Raw genomic sequence first — 19,114 nt, forward strand, 5'->3', positions numbered from 1 at the left:
TCTAGCCAACAATAGTTAAATATTATTACTACTGCTACATTATGTCAAATTGCATTTTGATTTTGTTGGTTATGAATTGTTCAAACAATAATTCCAAGAAATGTCAATGTTTCACCATTTAGTTAACCTTTATTTTATCCGGGGGTCCAAGGTCTCTTACAGATGAGCCCTGAATTACATAAATTACCAGAAAATACACATGAATATAAATACAAAATGCAAGCAGAAAGAAAGAAAATACACGGTCATAGGAAAATAACACATTCATCAGTAATAAGGTCCTAAAATCAGCTTTCTGAATTGCCATAGAGGCACCAAAACATTAAATTTAAGAACATTTTGAAGATCGTTCCATAAATAAGGTGCATGAAAACGAAAAGCTGATTTACCTAACTCAGTAGAGACCAAAGGAATTTCCAGAGTTAACCATCCCTAAAACCAGGTGTGGTAACTCGTATGTCTAAAGTTTAGTAATGACATTAGGTAAAGTGGGACTTTTTGTAAAAGTGCTTTATAAATGAAAACATAGCAATGTATCAATCTACGTGACATCAAAAAGGGCCAACCAACTTTCTGGTAGAGAATGCAGAGTGATGAGTATTAAAATTGTCGCAGGTAACAAAGCGCAATGAGATATGATAAACTGCATCTAATGGCTTTAATGAAGTAGCAGCTGCTTTCATATAGATGATGTCGCCGTAGTCTGGGACCTATAGGAATGTTGACTGAATAATCTGCTTTTTACTATTTATCGAGAGACAGGACCTATTTCAATAGAAGAAGCCCATTTTTATTCTCAGCTTTTAACTAACTCATGAATATGCTTTTTAAAAGACAGTTTTTCATCTATACAGATATTTGTAAGCAGGGACACGATCAATATTGACACCATCCAAAGTACATATGCTTAACAGAGTTATTTTTATGCGCTCTAGAGAACTACATATACTTTTACCTGCATTCAATACTAATTTCAGGTCAATAAAGTTTTTCTGTAATACAATGAAGGTAGACTGTAGTTCAGACAGAGCTTGGTCAACCGTGGGGGCAATAGCATAAACAGTACTTTAGGCATACAAGTGCAGGTTACAATTTTTTACAGACTCCTCCAGTACACGTTTGTAGGTGATCACTTCATGGTGCCTGATGACCCGCTGGGCCGAGAAGGGCCCCATCTCGATGACTTCCTACGCTCACTGCACAGGTAACACATACACATGTTAATGTAAACAGTAAAAAGTACAGGACCCAGAATCAACCCCTGTAGGACACCTTCCATGTCATTGATTCAATGTATTTACTTTTCTTGTTATTTCTAAGTGTAAACAACTATCTTAACATGACAAACGTGTCTTTGAATTTACATTCTGTGGGTCAATGTAACAGTCCCCACAAGGAGAACATGTGTAATTGGTTAATTCATTGATTGATTAATGAGATTTGATTGATTATGATATTTTTTCAATATTACCAATTAATGATTGTTCAAGTTGTTAATTCTTATTATCGTTTATATGCATTTTCTAACTCTTCTTACAATAATATTATTACTATTTCAAACTGCATTTAAAGTATGAATATACAGTATAAAAATAAACAAATAATTGTCTTATTACATGAACTGTAGTTTAAAGAGTAACATTAACAAAGTTATACTATTGAAGTACGACACTTCTGAGTTTGAAATTATTAATTGGAAGTTGAGCCTCATCAACTTAATAATTTCATGCTGTAATGTCATATTTAATAGATAACATTGTACACTAACACAAAATCCAACAGTGGCCAGAAGTGTTACAATAAATAAAAATGTAAGGGTACGAAATATGTTTTAAAAATAGTTTTGTAGTATTTAAGTCCTGTTTCCAACGTAAAAATCTATTAAGAAACATAATTTGAATATCTGTCTTTTAACTAAACCTATCATTCAAACACTTAAATAATATACATTAATACATCAATATACACACACAATGGACTACATTTACATTTAAGTCATTTAGCAGACGCTCTTATCCAGAGCGACTTACAAATTGGTGCAAAAACTAGACTGAATAGAAAGCGAAAGTTATTGGTCTTCGAATATTAGTCTTACTTTTCTGGAATACCACCTCAAACACACACACACGTCCTCCCCCATCATTCAGTCTTCACCCCCCTGCTCACTCTCCATCTGTTGCTGCAGCATAAAGTGTGACAGTGAATTGATGTCAGTCACAGTAGGGTTACACTGCAGCACCAGAGTAACAATGCTGTCTTGTCCTGGGAACACCTGGGATAATTTCTCCCTAAGTCTGGAGGTCTCTGCTGCACTCCTCTCCATATCCAGACCAAGGCCCATTCCAGGGCTACTGTGTCCAGCCTTAGCCTGCCCCTTCCTTTTCCTTCTGCTCTGGGCCTGGCTGGACTCTGGCTCCACACCGACACCTGGTGTTCTGTCCCTGAACTTCAGGACCTCTGTCTGGGCCCTGGGAGCTTGGGGGATGGTGGTGGAGGCAATGCCTGCAAATGAGTGACTGCCTGGGACAGGAGTCCTGAGAGAGAGAGAGAAAGAGAGAGAGATAGAAAGAAAGGGAAGTAGGGAGAGAGAGTATGAGCAATGTGTACATATTTATGTGGGAGAAATCTAGTCAAAGAGGAGGAGGAAATGTGTATGTGTTACCTGTGCAGTGAGCGTAGGAAGTCATCTAGATGGGGTCCTTCTCGGCCAAGCGGGTCATCAGGCACCATGAAGTGATCACCTACAAACGTGTACTGGAGGAGTCTGGGTAATACAAAATCAGTATGACACTGAGACCTAATTTACAGCTTGTATTATTCCTATCCGAACAGCTGTGATTAGGATGACATGCCGAACATGGGCCTCGCATTTACTTGCAATTAAACCTTGTTCATAAAATGCGTGCACTCCGGCCACATTGTGTTCGGATCTAACTTTTCCCTCCCATTTATGCAGATCATTTGTGGTCACAATGAAATGATATACAGTGTATAGCCTATAGGCCTACATAAGTGGTCACCGACCTTTAATGAGTGAAAATGGAAGCTGAGATCTACCGCTCAGATCATTTTTTTTACATTAATTAAAAAACGTAACCAATTAAAAACAGTACTGTAGCAATGAGGTTTGTGCAGTGGGCTACGAGCCCTAAACAAAAATATTTTAGGTAGGCCATATGATCACACCGGTAATAGATCAGTTGTTGTATTACTTGTGAAGCACAGCTGAGGGAGAAAATGTTTAAATCATTCTCTTTTTATTATACTGGGCCAGCATCTGATGGTCAGTCTCAGTGGAGGGAGAGAGCAGCAGACAAAGGGTATGCCTCTCAACATCCCTCAGCTCTCCTTTTCCTCCACTAACACTGACCAAAAAACGGCACAGTCTTCCAGATAATACCGAAACTCAGGTCGCACCGAATTATTTCTGCCTAATGCACAAATTAATGTTGTTACTCCTATGAACAGAGAAAGTTAAATATTTCTCGATATTAAAAGACCCAAGCCGCTAATAATAAAAACACAAGCCTATAGATACACTTTCCTACTCATTCATACTTCTGCAGTGCTGGTTGTAGCGCGAGTAGAACACACATTTTGGCTCATGGCTTATAAAAGTTTAATAAAAAGCTCATAGCGTGGAACTGAGAAAAATTGCTTTTATTCATACAACGTGACAGAATAACCAACCCTAAATAGAGACAGCGGGAATGGCCCATTCGACACAGCCGCAACTTCGGGCAGCTGCAACTGGCCCGTCTGCCGCCGCGACTTCGGGTAGCTGCAACTGGCCCGTCTGCCGCCGCAACTTCGGGTAGCTGCAACTGGGGCGGCAGGGTAGCCTAGTGGTTAGAGCGTAACCGAAAGGTTGCAAGATCGAATCCCCGAGCTGACAAAGTAAAAATCTGTCGTTCTGCCCCTGAACAAGGCAGTTAATCCACTGTTCCCCAGTAGACCGTCATTGAAAATAAGAATGTTCTTAACTGACTTGCCTAGTTAAATAAAGGTTAAATAAAACAAAAATTTAAACTGGCCTGTCCCCCACCGCAACTTCGGGCAGCTGTAACTGGCCCGTCCGCTGCAGCTGACCCGTCCCACGCCGCTGCTTCGGCAGCTGCAACTGGCCAGTCTGACGCAACTTCGGCAGCTGTAACTGGCCCGTCCGACAACGACGCAATTTTGGCAGCTGCAACTGGCCCTGCCCAACAACTTTGGCAGTTATAGGCCTTTCGTTGGCCAGCTGCCGAAGTTGCGTCGGACGTGCCATTCCCGCTGTTTCCATTTAGGGTCGGTTATTCTGTCACGTTGTATAAATGTCTGGAGAAAGGCGCAGGAATACGTAATAGGGAGTTTTAATACTCCACCCCAAAATACAACATGCCATGAAAAGGCACGGGGACGAAGCCCAAAACATACACATATACAAAAACACAAGGATGTAACCCAAACAAAAGAGTGAGGTTAAACCTCTAATAAATACACGGGACGAGACCCGTAATAACGAGTACACCATACACGCAGCATGAAAGCCAAAACAACAAAGCACATGCACTCTCAAGACCAACGAACATGGGAACAATAACCGACAAGACAATGGTGAACAGGGGGCACACACATATATATATAAATTACTAATCAAGGGAATTGGAATCAAGTGTGTGTAATGACAGTTCAGTGACACCTAGAGACCTCCGGAGTTGGTGGACGGAATGAGCAGCAGAACCGGGGAAATCCGTGACAGCTACAATAGGTTATTATGTCAATGGAGTGCTATTCAACTTTTTCACGTTAACTGTTTTCCATCGTTCCCTTTGAGCGCCATCTTAGGCTATTTCGGAATGAACATGCCAATATTTGCTGACATCTTCACTGCAATATTGCAATAACCCCTTGGGTTGTGCCGTGGCGGACATCTTTGTGGGCTATACTCGGCCTTGTCTTCGGACGGTAAGTTGGTGGTTGTAGATATCCCTCTAGTGGTGTGGGGGCTGTGCTTTGGCAAAGTGGGTGGGGTTATATCCTGCCTGTTTGGCCCTGTCCGGGGGTATCATCGGATGGGGCCACAGTGTCTTCTGATCCCTCCTGTCTCAGCCTCCAGTATTTATGCTGCAGTAGTTTATGTGTCGGGGGGCTAGGGTCAGTCTGTTACATCTGGAGTATTCTCTTGTCTTATCCGGTGTCCTGTGTGAATGTAAATATGCTCTCTCTAATTCTCTCTTTCTCTCTTTCTTTCTTTCTCTCGGAGGACCTGAGCCCTAGGACCATGCCTCAGGACTACCTGGCATGATGACTCCTTGCTGTCCCCAGTCCACCTGGCCATGCTGCTGCTCCAGTTTCAACTGTTCTGCCTGCGGCTACAGAACCCTGACCTGTTCACCGGACGTGCTTGTTGCACCCTCGACAATTACTATGATTATTATTATTTGACCATGCTGGTCATTTACGAACATTTTAACATCTTGACCATGTTCTGTTATAATATCCACCCGGCACAGCCAGAAGAGGACTGGCCACCCCTCATAGCCTGGTTCCTCTCTAGGTTTCTTCCTAGGTTTTTGGCCTTTCTCAGGAGTTTTTCCTAGGGAGTTTTTCCCAGCCACCGTGCTTCTTTCACATGCATTGCTTGCTGTTTGGGGTTTTAGGCTGGGTTTCTGTACAGCACTTTGAGATTTCAGCTGATGTACGAAGGGCTATATAAATAAATTTGATTTGATTTGATTTGATTTACCTATTCCGGACTGAACTGTGGGCATATATTCTGCACAGGTTTTATTGCATATTGCGATGAGTGAGAATGTGATCGTTGGAACAGGTTATAGAGCAAACAATGCAGTTATTACAACATAAATTGACAATAAATGACATCAAATCACATTATCTACCGTAGCTTTGATTGGACTGATCATGTCAACATCATACTTTCAGAATCTTAGCTAGCAAGCAATCTACTGGCAAATCCTTTTCAATCCTTGTCATTTGAAGAGAAATTATAGATAAAACGTATCGATGCTCATTGGACATAAGCATTACACAGTTGGAAATCGCAAATTCAACAATGAGTGGTTTGGAAGGAATCAGTGGCTAACTGCCAGCGTTGCAAAGCAATCACTAGCCTGCTATTCAGTGGAGAGGGTGTTTGGTCCATGTCTGGGTTTAAGGGTCTCTTTTACAAGCTTAAAAGGATAAACATTCACATGCAACACCATGGGCCAGAAAAGGTTGAATATATTGGTCATGCTGTCAATCCAGCATGACTTCTGCTGCATTCAAAACAACTGGATAATTGGAACTGGGAAATCTTAGACTTCAGTGAGTTCAAGACAACTGGGAACTCGGACTATACGCTTTGAGTGGTCATCTAACTCGGAATTCCTCGTCGGGAACTCTGGCCTCTTTCTAGAGCTCCAACCTGAAAATCACTTATGTCATGATTCGACCTTGTTTTTTCAGAGTTCCCAGTTGTCTTGAAAGCACCATAAATCCAAAGAATGCCAGACTGAAGATGTTTTATGACAAAATTTGCCCACAAGAAGGACTGCCGCGCCACCTTCCTGTTCAAGTGACCACAGCAAAACAATGTCCAAAAATGTCTTGTATGCTGCTGCATAAATTATGTAATATGCCAGCGAGATATGTATACTGTAGCTAAGAAAGTAATACTAAGTGTATATTTTGTAGTAAGCTGTTAGTAGCCCTAATAATTTGGAACCTTTCCCCCTCATAACATAGCCTACTGTTTTGACTTGGTGGTGTACATGTAGCCTATAGCCTGTTTTAGATAAATGTCATCATCGAATATTGTAAGAGCTTTCATTGTCTGCTTATATGCCCCTTTATTTATCCCATGGTTCTGACTTGGTGTACAGGGAGAATACTGTAAGAGCGGTCCATGTTCTGAATTATATCGCTGTACATTTGAGAACAAATAATTATATTCACTACGTCCGTCTTAGCTCGCTCATTAATGTCTTAATCGAAATTACGGATTGCCTCTTATCCGCTCATTGTTCCCTTATGCCATAGTTTGTACATCTGAATTGTCAGTAGAAACCACATTTTGTTTAAGCAAGTCAGCCATATCAGCTATGTTTTTTAAAAAGGCAGTACATGAGACTGAATGAACTGTTTCGCTGCCAGACAAGGCTCCGCTGATAGCCAGGTGTAGCGGTGGTAAGGATTCACTCCATGGTGCTGAAAAGAAAGCTCTGCTGTTGGGACAGATTTATGTAGGCCCAAACAGTTTGTGGACACCGTTTGTCACCGTTTTATAGTGCAATTAATGTATTGTTTAGTGTAGTGTAGAGTTTGCCCCACCAAGATATACATGCTAAAATCGCCACTGACTAGGCCTAGTCTATTTGTAGGCCTACGCCTGCTGTTTCAAAAAGACCTACCTAAAGCAAAATATCAGAAATAAATTAGCCTATAGCTTACCGGATAATGCAAAGACACAATGTATGAAACTTGATGGGGAAAGTCTGAAGGGGAGAGAGAGACGGTTATAGTGCGATAGTGATGAAGACGAAATTGAAAACTCCAAACAAAAATGATATGTACCTGTCCTAAATAATGATCCGCCGTTGATACATTTTAGTAAAACAGGTGGTTAAATGCCGACACCACATTTTAAATTTGTGTGCAGTGGTCCGCTCTCCCCTTGCTCTTTTTACATTCAATAGGTGGAACACTTGAATAACGCTTTATTTTAGACGGAGCACTGATGATGTTTCCCACTGAATGTGGTCAGGCTGGCCTAATTGCATTTACACTGAGAAAATCTGCATTTAGACCTGGCATGAAGATGCGTTTCTTGATATGTGAATACAAATGTGCATACAGCCAGCATTTTTAAAACAAGAATGTAAATAGGGTCTGATGTTATTGAGATATGAGTCCAATATAACACTTTCAAATTAAAGGGGTGTTGGTTCATACAAAAGGATGACTTTAGTTGTCAAATCCACTAAGGGAGAATGAAAATGATATTGTTGCTGTCCTGTGCAATGCACACATATATCCAAAATCTATTTCATTGGACAATTGCTAATATACAGTCAACCTATTGATAAAAAATATTTCATGCCTATTGCATCTCAACTGTTTCCTCTCCTCCATTCCTTTCGTTCTTTCTCTACCTTTTCTTGATGATGTCCATCCATACGGGGGACTCATCCAGCAGGTCTCTAAGGTTGTCATTTGTCACGATCACTCCATCCGTCCTCTCGGCCAGCTGCAGCATGACCCTGCAGAGAAGAGGGATGGAGGACGAGGGAGGAGTGCAATGGGGACGTCAATTCATCCATTTAGAGAATATTCCATACTAAGCACGAACAAGCCTTATAATGAACATATATAACTTAAACTGTAACAAAGCTGTTCATAAGCAGTTTAAAGGGAGTTTATAAAATATATTAATGTAAAGTTTAGAAGCCGTTAATAAGCAGTTTAGAAGCAGTTATTAATATAAAGATTGTAAGCTGTTTATAAGCAATGTATATAGTTTAAAAGCAGAGCTATAGTATGACAGAAGCGAGGGTCCAACCTGTCATCGTATGAGTTTATCCTCTTCCCCTGGACCTCTCTGGAGGGGGTGTAGGAGAGCAGACCCAGGTTCTGGAGCTCAGTAAGGTAGTGCTGCTCTGAAAACAACACAGACCAAAAACCGCTAATTTACAACACAGTATACAGAGTCACACACATTTGCCACAATTAATCAATTCCGTAGGGATAATACTATACAGGCTTGGGGTCAATTCAGGAAGGGAATTAATTAATGGACAAATACATTAATACCAAATCCATACAAAAAACTTCACTTCCTGAAGTGACTTGACAAAACTGGTGAAATGAAAGAGCTGGATGGATGTAAAGTCTGGCCTTCCAGACGGACAGGAAGTGTTACCTTTGACCCGGGGGTCTCTCTTCTGCCTCCACTGGGGCAGCAAGGTGCTGATTCCGCGATGGCCGCGGTTCCAGAAGTGTTGCACGGCCAGGGCGATTCCTCGACACGAAAAGAAATGACCCAGACCGTGACTACAGAGGAGTGAGATAAAAACATTAAATACTGCTGTGTAGTATACTTGTTATTTGAATCATGAAAACAATAGCTGTTAGTTGGAGCATAGCATTACAACTAAAACAGCTGTGTTATTATGTAATGCAGGGGCCACACTGGTATGTCACTTTGTTGTTTCTACACTGCTTTCAGTGAAAGTGTTTACTAAATAACTTAATGAATGAATGAATAATCTCAACATTTTGCCTGCTCTTCTACATTTTCCATCTTATTTTTAATCTTTTCGTCCTCTCACTTCTCTCATTCTCACCTCATGGCAACATTGCTCCCGTCGATGACCACCATCCTGAGTCCTGGGTCTCCTGGTTGGTCAGTCAGCTTGAGGTCAAAGGGCGTCTGTAGTCCTTCCAGGAAGCGCTGCTGCCCAGTCACTAAAGACCCTGCTGCCATGGGCGGGAGACCCCATATTTCAACAGCCGGGGTAGGGAGACCCTTTCTTGCTGGAACCTCTGCTGCTAGTGTAAGGAAACCCCGTTTCTCCTTCACTCTGGTTGCTGAGGAGTTATTCACAGTGAGGGTGGAGTCTAAGGTGGTCTGGGGTGGCTGCGTGAGAGGGTGAATGAGTTGATGGGGAAATAAGGGAAGGTTGGTGGGTTGTGGAGGTAGTGGGATGGGGTAGGTGGGCTGGGGAGGCCCTCTGACTAAAGGGGGGCTGGCTCGACGGGGGGTGTGTGTCTGGGCGGGTTGCGGTCGTGTCTGTGTGGGGTTCTTCTGGAGACCATGTGTCGGGAACGGAATCTGGTTCATCACAGCATTCCACTGAGCCAGATCCGGTTCAACCCTAACTGGGCCATCAATGGTTCGGTTTGGCACTTTCACTCCTCCTAACTCATCCGTTTTCCTTTCACTCATTCCTTTGGCACTCTTCCTTTCTACTTCTCGGTTTTCAGTAGTTGTGAATGGTTGTGCCGGTGCCTTCCTCTCTTTACCTCTCTCCTTCTCAGTTTCCTCTTTTCTGCCCTTCATTTTCCGAACCTCTGAGACAACCTCATCCAACTCTCTTGGTTCGTCATGTACCCTGTCCTGGGATTTGGCTTCTGTCTCTCTGGTGCCCTCTCTCTGTAGCTCCAGGAGTAGCTGACGTATGGACAGTTCAGGTAACATACTGTATACTTCTGTTACCTTCTCCTCTGTGTACCCACAGTTGGCCGCAGCCCTCTTCAGCACCCCCAGTACAAAATCCTCCTCGTTCCCCACCTCTCCTCCCTTACTGTCTCCTTCATCGCTCTCCCTGCCCCCCTCACCTCTCCCCCTGTCTACCTCTGTTGAATCCTTGGACAAATCATCAGACAATCCTCCACCCCCCCCTCTTCCCTTCTCCGCTCTTTGCTCTTCTCTAGCCCTCACCCCTTTTCCCACGCCTCCCTCCATCTCCACTCTTTTATCTATACTGCTTCTCTTTCCTCTCACTTCTTCACCTCCACTCTCCTCCCCCTCTCTATGCTCTAGCTCCACAAGGCTGTTCATGGCCAGTCTGGTCCGGTCCTGCTCTTGTTGCACCAGGTCCAGGATCTGGGAAGCTTCTCTGGGTCTGGTCTGAGCTAGGACCCTCAGTACCACGTCTTCCGCATAGCCCATAGCTGTGAAGAACTTCAGAAGCAGGCCAAACTCCTCCTTGGTCCCTACTGACAACATCATATTCCCTTCTCCCTCCTCTATCTCCTCCTCCTCTTCCCGGTGTCCCTCCTCCTTTACCTCCTGTGGGGAATGCCCTTGTACCCCTTTTGCCCCCTCCGACCCCTCGGCTCGACCACGAATGTCTTCATTTTGGGGGAAAGAGTGGAAGATGGGATCTCGGGGGGATGCTTCGTTCCCAATCCCTCCTTGTGTCCCATATCTGCTTCCCTCTCTACCTTTTACAGGTGCGGTAGTGACCGTCTGTTGAGAAAACAGTCCAATATTCCGTAGACCAGGGTCTTGGTTGTGGTAGGAATGTTCGGAAGGTTTGGTCGTTGATTTGGTCATTGAAATCCCCTGTACTTCCTGTATGTCCCTTGCCTCTCCAGCTCTGGTCCCTATTCTGGTATCCATAAGTGTTAGTGCCTCTAATTCGAATTGACTGTCCCATAGTCTCTGTGTATCAGTGTCCATTAGACCCACTCTGTCTCTAGACCCCCCAAGACCAAGGTTCAAGCCCAGCCCTGGAATGGGGTTTGAGCCCAGCCCTGGACCGGGATTTAAACCCCCATGACCTGGGTTTGAACCCCCATGACCCGGGTTCAAGCCCCCGGGACCAGGGTTAGATCCCAGCCCAGATTCCCTTACCAGATCCAGTAAAGTCTCCTTCACTGCTCCCGGTAGCACTAGCAGGTCCAGAGTGTGCCTGTCATCCCATCTCTCCACCAGGGACTTGAAGGCCCGACGGGAATCCAGGGTCTCGCCTGCTGCCCTGTCCCTAGGCTCGCTGAGTCGTCCCTGGGTGCCCTTGGAGCGCTCCACAAGGTCTGTGATCAGGGAGTAGGCCCTGACCACTGGTTCTGCCAGACCTGAGATGAGCAGGATGCCTGGGGAAACCACCTGAAGGAAGGAACATTTGAAAAAAACTTTAGTCTTATCTCTCAATGACTAAAGAGACTCAAACCCACAACCTCCTTCCTCTCCTCTAATGTGCATTTCCTTCTTTCATTATCCATCTATCCATTTGATTGTGTGTGTGTGTGTGTGTGTGTGTGTGTGTGTGTGTGTGTGTGTGTGTGTGTGTGTGTGTGTGTGTGTGTGTGTGTGTGTGTGTGTGTGAGAGAGCATACACTTGTCTGTATGCCTGCATTTGTGTTTGCGCCTGGGAGCGAGCATGTGTATGCTTACCACTATGCGAGCAGAGGTGTTTCTGATCAGGCAGTCCATGAACAGCCCCCGTGCTCCACAGAACACACAGTGAAGGACCCCTGGATACGGAACCTCCTGCGGGGCCTCCTGGTTCACAACTCCCTTAACAAACAACTGGAGGAGAGAGGGAACGTAAGCAACTTCCACACAGACCATCCGCTGGCATGGCGCAGTGCTATATTAACACACTACCCCTCTGTCAAGAGGGGGGGAGGTGTTAGCGATGGGTGGAAACTCAGGACACTAGACAACAAGGATTCTTAGTCAGCCAGTGTTAAGTCTGGAACAGTATTGGTACAGGGCAACCCCAAACAGTTCAGCTGGATCAAAGAGGTAGCGCAGCAGGAGAAGCTCACCCTTGAGAAAGACTCCTCCACCTCGAGCGTAAGCCACAGATTGTACCTCTTATGGACTCAAACAGGAAATATATACAAGAAAATCTACTTTTCCCCAAACACAGTCTCTAAACTCTGGTGTCCAGACACCCCCCCCATGCCCACATCCCACATACGCCCCTTCAGATCAGACCTATGGCCCTCCTGCCTACCCCATGGCCCCCACTCTCGCAAGGAGGGCCTCAACATGAAAGTCACACATACAGTGAGGGAAAAAAGTATTTGATCCCCTGCTGATTTTGTACGTTTGCCCACTGACAAAGAAATGATCAGTCTATAATTTTAATGGTAGGTTTATTTGAACAGTGAGAGACAGAATAACAACAAAAAAATCCAGAAAAACGCATGTCAAAAATGTTATAAATTGATTTGCATTTTAATGAGGGAAATAAGTTTTTGACCCCCTCTCAATCAGAAAGATTTCTGGCTCCCAGGTGTCTTTTATACAGGTAACGAGCTGAGAATAGGAGCACACTCTTAAAGGGAGTGCTCCTAATCTCAGTTTGTTACCTGTATAAAAGACACCTGTCCACAGAAGCAATCAATCAATCAGATTCCAAACTCTCCACCATGGCCAAGACCAAAGAGCTCTCCAAGGATGTCAGGGACAAGATTGTAGACCTACACAAGGCTGGATTGGGCTACAATACCATCGCCAAGCAGCTTGGTGAGAAGGTGACAACAGTTGGTGCGATTATTCGCAAATGGAAGAAACACAAAATAACTCTCCCTCGGCCTGGGGCTCCATTCAAGATCTCACCTCGTGGAGTTGCAATTATCATGAGAACGGTGAGGAATCAGCCCAGAACTACACGGGAGGATCTTGTCAATGATCTCAAGGCAGCTGGGACCATAGTCACCAAGAAAACAATTGGTAACACACTACGCCATGAAGGACTGAAATCCTGCAGCGCTCGCAACGTCCCCCTGCTCAAGAAAGCACATATACATGCCCGTCTGAAGTTTGCCAAAGAACATCTGAATGATTCAGAGGACAACTGGGTGAAAGTGTTGTGGTCAGATGAGACCAAAATGGAGCTCTTTGGCATCAACTCAACTCGCCGTGTTTGGAGGAGGAGGAATGCTGCCTATGACCCCAAGAACGCCATCCCACCATCAAACATGGAGGTGGAAACATTATGCTTTGGGGGTGTTTTTCTGCTAGGGGGACAGGACAACTTCACTGCATGAAAGGGACGATGGGACGGGGCCATGTACCGTCAAATCTTGGGTGAGAACCTCCTTCCCTCAGCCAGGGCATTGCAAATGGGTCATGGATGGGTATTCCAGCATGACAATGACCCAAAACACATGGCCAAGGCAACAAAGGAGTGGCTCAAGTAGAAGCACATTAAGGTCCTGGAGTGGCCTAGCCAGTCTCCAGACCTTAATCCCATAGAAAATCTGTGGAGGGAGCTGAAGGTTCGAGTTGCCAAACGTCAGCCCCGAAACCTTAATGAATTGGAGAAGATCTGCAAAGAAGAGTGGGACAAAATCCCTCCTGAGATGTGTGCGAACCTGGTAGCCAACTACAAGAAACGTCTGACCTCTGTGATTGCCAACAAGGGTTTTGCCACCAAGTACTAAATCATGTTTTGCAGAGGGGTCAAATACTTATTTCCCTCATTAAAATGCAAATCAATTTATAAACTTTTTGACATGCGTTTTTCTGGATTTTTTTGTTGTTATTCTGTCTCTCACTGTTCAAATAAACCTACCATTAAAATTATAGACTGATCATTTCTTTGTCAGTGGGCAAACATACAAAATCAGCAGGGGATCAAATACTTTTCCCCCTCACTGTATGTTAACATGTTTTACAATTGAGATTAACCTTTTAGTCTTTTGCATTAACACTAGGTGGTAATTTCACTATATGTGTCATAAGGGCCCTGGGGTTTTTCTGATCACGTCATCTGACTGGGGAAAACTCCAAACCCTATGTTGTAACATTATATAGGACCCAAGTACCTATCATCTGTATTTAACATCTCTCTCTGTCTCTCACTCTGTCTTTCTCTCTCTCTCTCTCTCTCTCTCTCTCTGTGTGTGTCTCTCACTCTCTCAATCTGCCCCCCACCATTATCCCAACCCATCTCTCTCGCTCTCATTTTCAATACAATTTAAGGGGCTTTATTGGCATGGGAAACATGTTTTCATTGCCAAAGCAAGTGAAATAAACTATACATTTCTTTTTACAGTAAACATTACACTCACAAAAGTTCCAAAAGAATAAAGACATTACACATGTCATATTATGTTCAAATAGTTAAAGTACAAAAGGGAAAATAAATAAACTACTTATGGGTTTTATTTACAATGGTGCTTGTTCTTCACTGGTTGCCCTTTTCTTGTGGCAACAGGTCACAAATCTTGCTGAAGTAATGACCCCTGCCAACTAATACCTACACTTACATTTGGTTTTGGAGAAATTGTTTGCCTTCTGTAAGTTTAAGAAACATTTCCTTGTGCCTTGTAATTCCGTTACCAAATACCCACATATCTTGAAGATATTTTCTAATTTCTCTCCCTCATGTGGATGGAGGAAAATTTCACAGAAGTAACAAATAAAGGTTGACCTACAAATTAGTGAGTGTTTTTACTGACAAGAAGTTTGTTTATGAATTATTAAGTGAATAAAACTCATAATTATGTTAGGACTTTAAAAAAAAATCAGTAACAGAATTACTGCAATTGAATTGGCTACAATAGTAGTCAAAAACCACAGTTGGGTCACTTGCTACTGTCCTCCCTTCCACTGGCATACTGTTATGTTTAGCTCATAACAGTTTTGTTCTCTTTCTGTCGTTTGGTGGTCAAAGCAAGACTCTTGACAACCTCTCCCTCTCACTCTCTCCAGTTAATGTCACCTCTACCGGCTCTTACTGACACCTACCATGACACCTACGACCTACCCTATTTCGATTTACTGTAACAAACATCCTCACCCACTGAGCACCGACCAACACTGGATGTCAATGTACGTTAAAAAGTAGTTGAAATTTGGTCCTGGCCGGAACAAATCTGAACCACTCATAGACGACTACGTTGCACAAGTTTGGACAGCACAGTACAGTAGATCTCAGTAGAGAACAGTACAGTAAAGACAAGTATAGTAGAGTAAAGTACTGTAAAGTAGAGTTCCGTACAGTAGGGCACACTAAAGTAGAGCACAGTATAATATACTGTACTGAACATATCTACTTTACTGTGCTTTACTGTACTCTACTGTGCTGTACTGTGCTGTCCAAAGTTGTGAAACATAGACGTCTATGATTGTTTCAGATTTGGTCTGGTCCGGACCAACCAAATGTGGTATTGTTTGGGGGCGGAGCTCATTACAATAATAGCCAGATGTGTAGAATAATACCCATATATGCAAGAGAAGGATAGTGCATATTTCTACCTTTGTTTACCAATTCAGGATACATCACCATGAAGAGAATGATATTCATATCCATAATTTTGCATTTCTGTATAGTACAGATCAGGGACCCATAATGTAATTCCATTACCGTAATTCCATTACAGTAATTCCATTACCAGATGTAAATCCACTTCACCTACTGTAGTTCAATAACAATATTTTGGGGGGGGAAATGTGGTCGCATAAAAAACTGAGGGAGATTTGACCGTAATTCTGTTACCAAACCTTGTGAATAGAGTTGTAATGGTTTGTTAAACTTTCAAATCAATTGTCTTTGTTTAGCATACATTTTAAAGTGAAAAATCTGAGTCAAAGCGTAATTCTATTACCATGAAATTGCCCATAACATTAAAACTAAGAGTTCAGAATAATAATAATATGAGTAATTTCTTACTTTGGCAGCCACAACATCCTTCCTTCCTCCTTTTAGTTTAAGCCAGATCTGTCCATCATGTGGCAACACAGCATCCTCCTCTCTCCCGATCATAAAAGACACCCCAAATATCCTCTCCAGGGAGGGGTGGAAGGACAGTAGGGCTCCGCGTAGCGCTCCGGAACACGCAAACTCATCCTCCACCTGGTCCTCTCCTCCTCCTCCTCCATCAATCCATCCTTCTCTCTCTCTTCCAGACACTGGAGAGAGATGGCTCAGGGCAGAGGCCATGGGAATGGGGGGTTGTGTCAGAACTCACTGAGAGGGTGGGAGAGAGATATAGAGACAGAGGGATATGGAAAGAGAGAGAGAGAACGAGACACACAGAAATAAATGGCCTGTCAATTTATTATATTTCCATAAAAATATGAATAACTTAATATGCCCATGTCAGGCAATGATCTGCCATAGATCTATAGAGAGAAATAGTCATGTTGTTTTTTTGTAGGCACTAACTCTGCCATGGCTCGTTCGACAAAACCTATGGGGAAAATGAATGGCGTTTTTGGATAAACGCTGAAAACAAGGTCTGTGGTAAACACAGGCTTAGGAGATCTTATACGTTTTGTTCTAGGAGATAATCTTCATCAGCTAACTTCCATTTTTGTGAATTTTGAAGAACTTATGTAATAAAAATAAGCACATAAAGGCTTAATAACTCAAAGGTCATGTTAGCTGACTGCTATTATTTCATAGAACAAAACGTATAAGATCTCCTACGCCTGTGTTAACCTTCATTTCGGCGTTTATTCCAAAACTCTATTCTTTCCCCGTTCACTTTTGTCATAGGGATGGCTGAACGAAAGAGGTAACTCATTTCCGGGTTTTAGGACTACAAGCTGGCGAACTCTATGGGTCGAGAGAGATTTGCCTCGCGAGACTTCTCAGTAGGAATAATAACAGGAATTGACAAACATTCTCTAAACCCAATCTCGTCCACAGCTAACAATAGTTTTATTTAATTTACAAAGTTAAATGTAGACTTTACATTTAAATAATATTATGAACAAACTCAACAATTCTCTAAACGCACCCTTCTCCCGAAGTCGCTCTCTTTCACTGTGGCTCAAAATGTAGATTTCTAATAGGCTATTGGAATAATTTGATGCTGCCTTCTGCGAACTTCAAATAATACAGTACAAAAATCATAAATACCGTAAGATCAAAAAACGATGTGCCAGACCGACAGTAGCCGTTGGTAAAATAAAACGAGATAAAGTGTCAATTGAACAACATTTGAGTTTCTGTCTGAACTTGTATGGTCTTCAAAAACGAAACAATAGACACAACAACGTAAATGCTAGAGTATCTGCGACATTCATAAAGTCAACTCAACTCCTATCTCTTGCCAGTCACATGCACGACTTCAATTGGTTATTATCGGTAATACCGTAAACCGACAGTTAAGTTAAGTTGCATATTCATTATTTATTAAATATCGTTGGTGCTTTAGAATTAGGACTAACGGTTTTACAGAAATATGACATTCTAAATTACTGAATACTTGTAAAACAAGCACATTAAACCCGACCTCTCGGTGTATGGTGACACCAGGAAACAAAAATGCGCAGATACACCAGGCTGTACGATCAAAACACAGAGAGTAAATCAAGAGATAAGGGGAATTCCATTTACGTCATGCACGACATAGAACACTTCCTTTTCCATAGATAAGTAGGTGGTTCCGCTGTAAACTAGAATTAACTTCACCCTGTAATTCTTTGCAACAAATAATCGAATCTAGTATTTCGTGACAGTAATTGTCAGTTGAAGAATCCAAGCCTTAAGCCATCATATTAACTATAACCCCTCTGTTGCATTATTTATATACATTCTAGTGATATTGGGGTAGGGGTAGGGGAGAGAAAAAAACATTGGATATTTATATATGGGGACCATTCTGCGTGGAGAGCTACCAACGCTGCTTTGTAAGCGGTTCCCTCATGATATGCTCTTATTTATTTAGTTGTGGGGGTTTGGAGTCAGACACACGCTCCGCTGTACAATGTACAGTATAGTTTGAGTTAAGTCGGGTTTCTCTCCCTCTCTGTTCCTCTCTACCAGTTGTGGTGGATGTCAAGTGATCTGGAGCAGTGCTCCCAATGAATTATTCAGTTCTGTTTTCTATTAGTTAACAATTCTAACCTTGGCTAAAGGGAATGGGAAAATATAAAATAAGGAACATGGCATTCTCTCGCCCTAGGCTCGCAGGCCTGCTCCTGCCCATGTCAAAGGCCTGCTCATGACCACAGCAAGCTACACAGTGCTGGGTGCGGCCCAGAGAGTGGTTCTTGCCACCTGGTCTCAGAGCATTTTATTATTCTGTACGTAAATCCAAGACACTCCATTTAGTATATGTTACGCTTGTATGGTATGTATTCATTTGTGGATGTCCATCCCCCATTTCGTATGATATGCTACGAATTACAATTTATATTATATGTTACAAATTTGTAAAAAGTACAATATGTTATAATTTCTAGCTAGGTGACTAGCGTTAGCTAGGTTAGGGGTTAAGGTTAGGCTTAAGTTTAGGAGTTAGGTTAAAGGTTTATCTTTAGGGTTAGGGGAAGGGTTAGCTAAAAAGGTTAAGGTCAGGGTTAGAGGAAGGGTTAGCTAACATGCTAGGTAGTTGGAAAGTAGCTAAAAAGTAGTAAGTAGTTGAACATTCACTAATTAGCTAAAGTTGTCTGTGAGGAGATTGGAACTCACAACCTTTGGGTTGGGGGTTAGGGGAATGGTTAGCTAAAAGGGTTAAGGTCAGGGTAAGAGGAAGGGTTAGCTAACATGCTAAGTAGTTGCAAAGTAGTAAGTAGTTGAAAAGTTGCTAATTAGCTAAAGTTGTCTGTGATGAGATTCGAACTCGCAACCTTCGGGTTCCTAGACGTTTGCATTATATGCCTACTCACCCATCCCGACCAACTACACTACTTTCATTTTTGCCGTAAGTAACCATC

The 19,114-nt window shown here is 42.8% G+C and overlaps 1 protein-coding gene across 5 annotated transcripts; it reads right to left on the bottom strand.

The window, feature by feature from the left end:
- Positions 1-143: 143 nt before the first annotated feature.
- LOC115198538 (protein KHNYN) lies at positions 144-17,446 on the bottom strand. Of its 5 annotated transcripts, none has more exons than XM_029760537.1 (10): positions 17,313-17,446; positions 16,119-16,415; positions 11,882-12,016; positions 9,327-11,593; positions 8,903-9,033; positions 8,543-8,639; positions 8,136-8,243; positions 2,663-2,764; positions 2,096-2,534; positions 493-1,196 (listed from the first exon to the last, which is right to left on the bottom strand). In XM_029760537.1, the coding sequence occupies exons 2-9, from the start codon at positions 16,386-16,388 to the stop codon at positions 2,144-2,146; spliced, it is 3,501 nt and encodes a 1,166-aa protein (XP_029616397.1). In that variant the 5' UTR covers positions 16,389-16,415; positions 17,313-17,446; the 3' UTR covers positions 493-1,196; positions 2,096-2,143. The 5 variants fall into 5 exon arrangements, 4 of the variants coding, with proteins under 4 accessions (XP_029616398.1, XP_029616397.1, XP_029616395.1 ...); XR_003879248.1 differs by lacking the exon at positions 493-1,196 and adding an exon at positions 7,435-7,478 and having other exon boundaries at positions 2,380-2,534; positions 17,313-17,445; XM_029760535.1 differs by having other exon boundaries at positions 493-2,534.
- Positions 17,447-19,114: the final 1,668 nt, after the last annotated feature.

This window comes from Salmo trutta, chromosome 8 (assembly GCF_901001165.1).
Source record: "Salmo trutta chromosome 8, fSalTru1.1, whole genome shotgun sequence".
NCBI lineage: Eukaryota > Metazoa > Chordata > Actinopteri > Salmoniformes > Salmonidae > Salmo > Salmo trutta.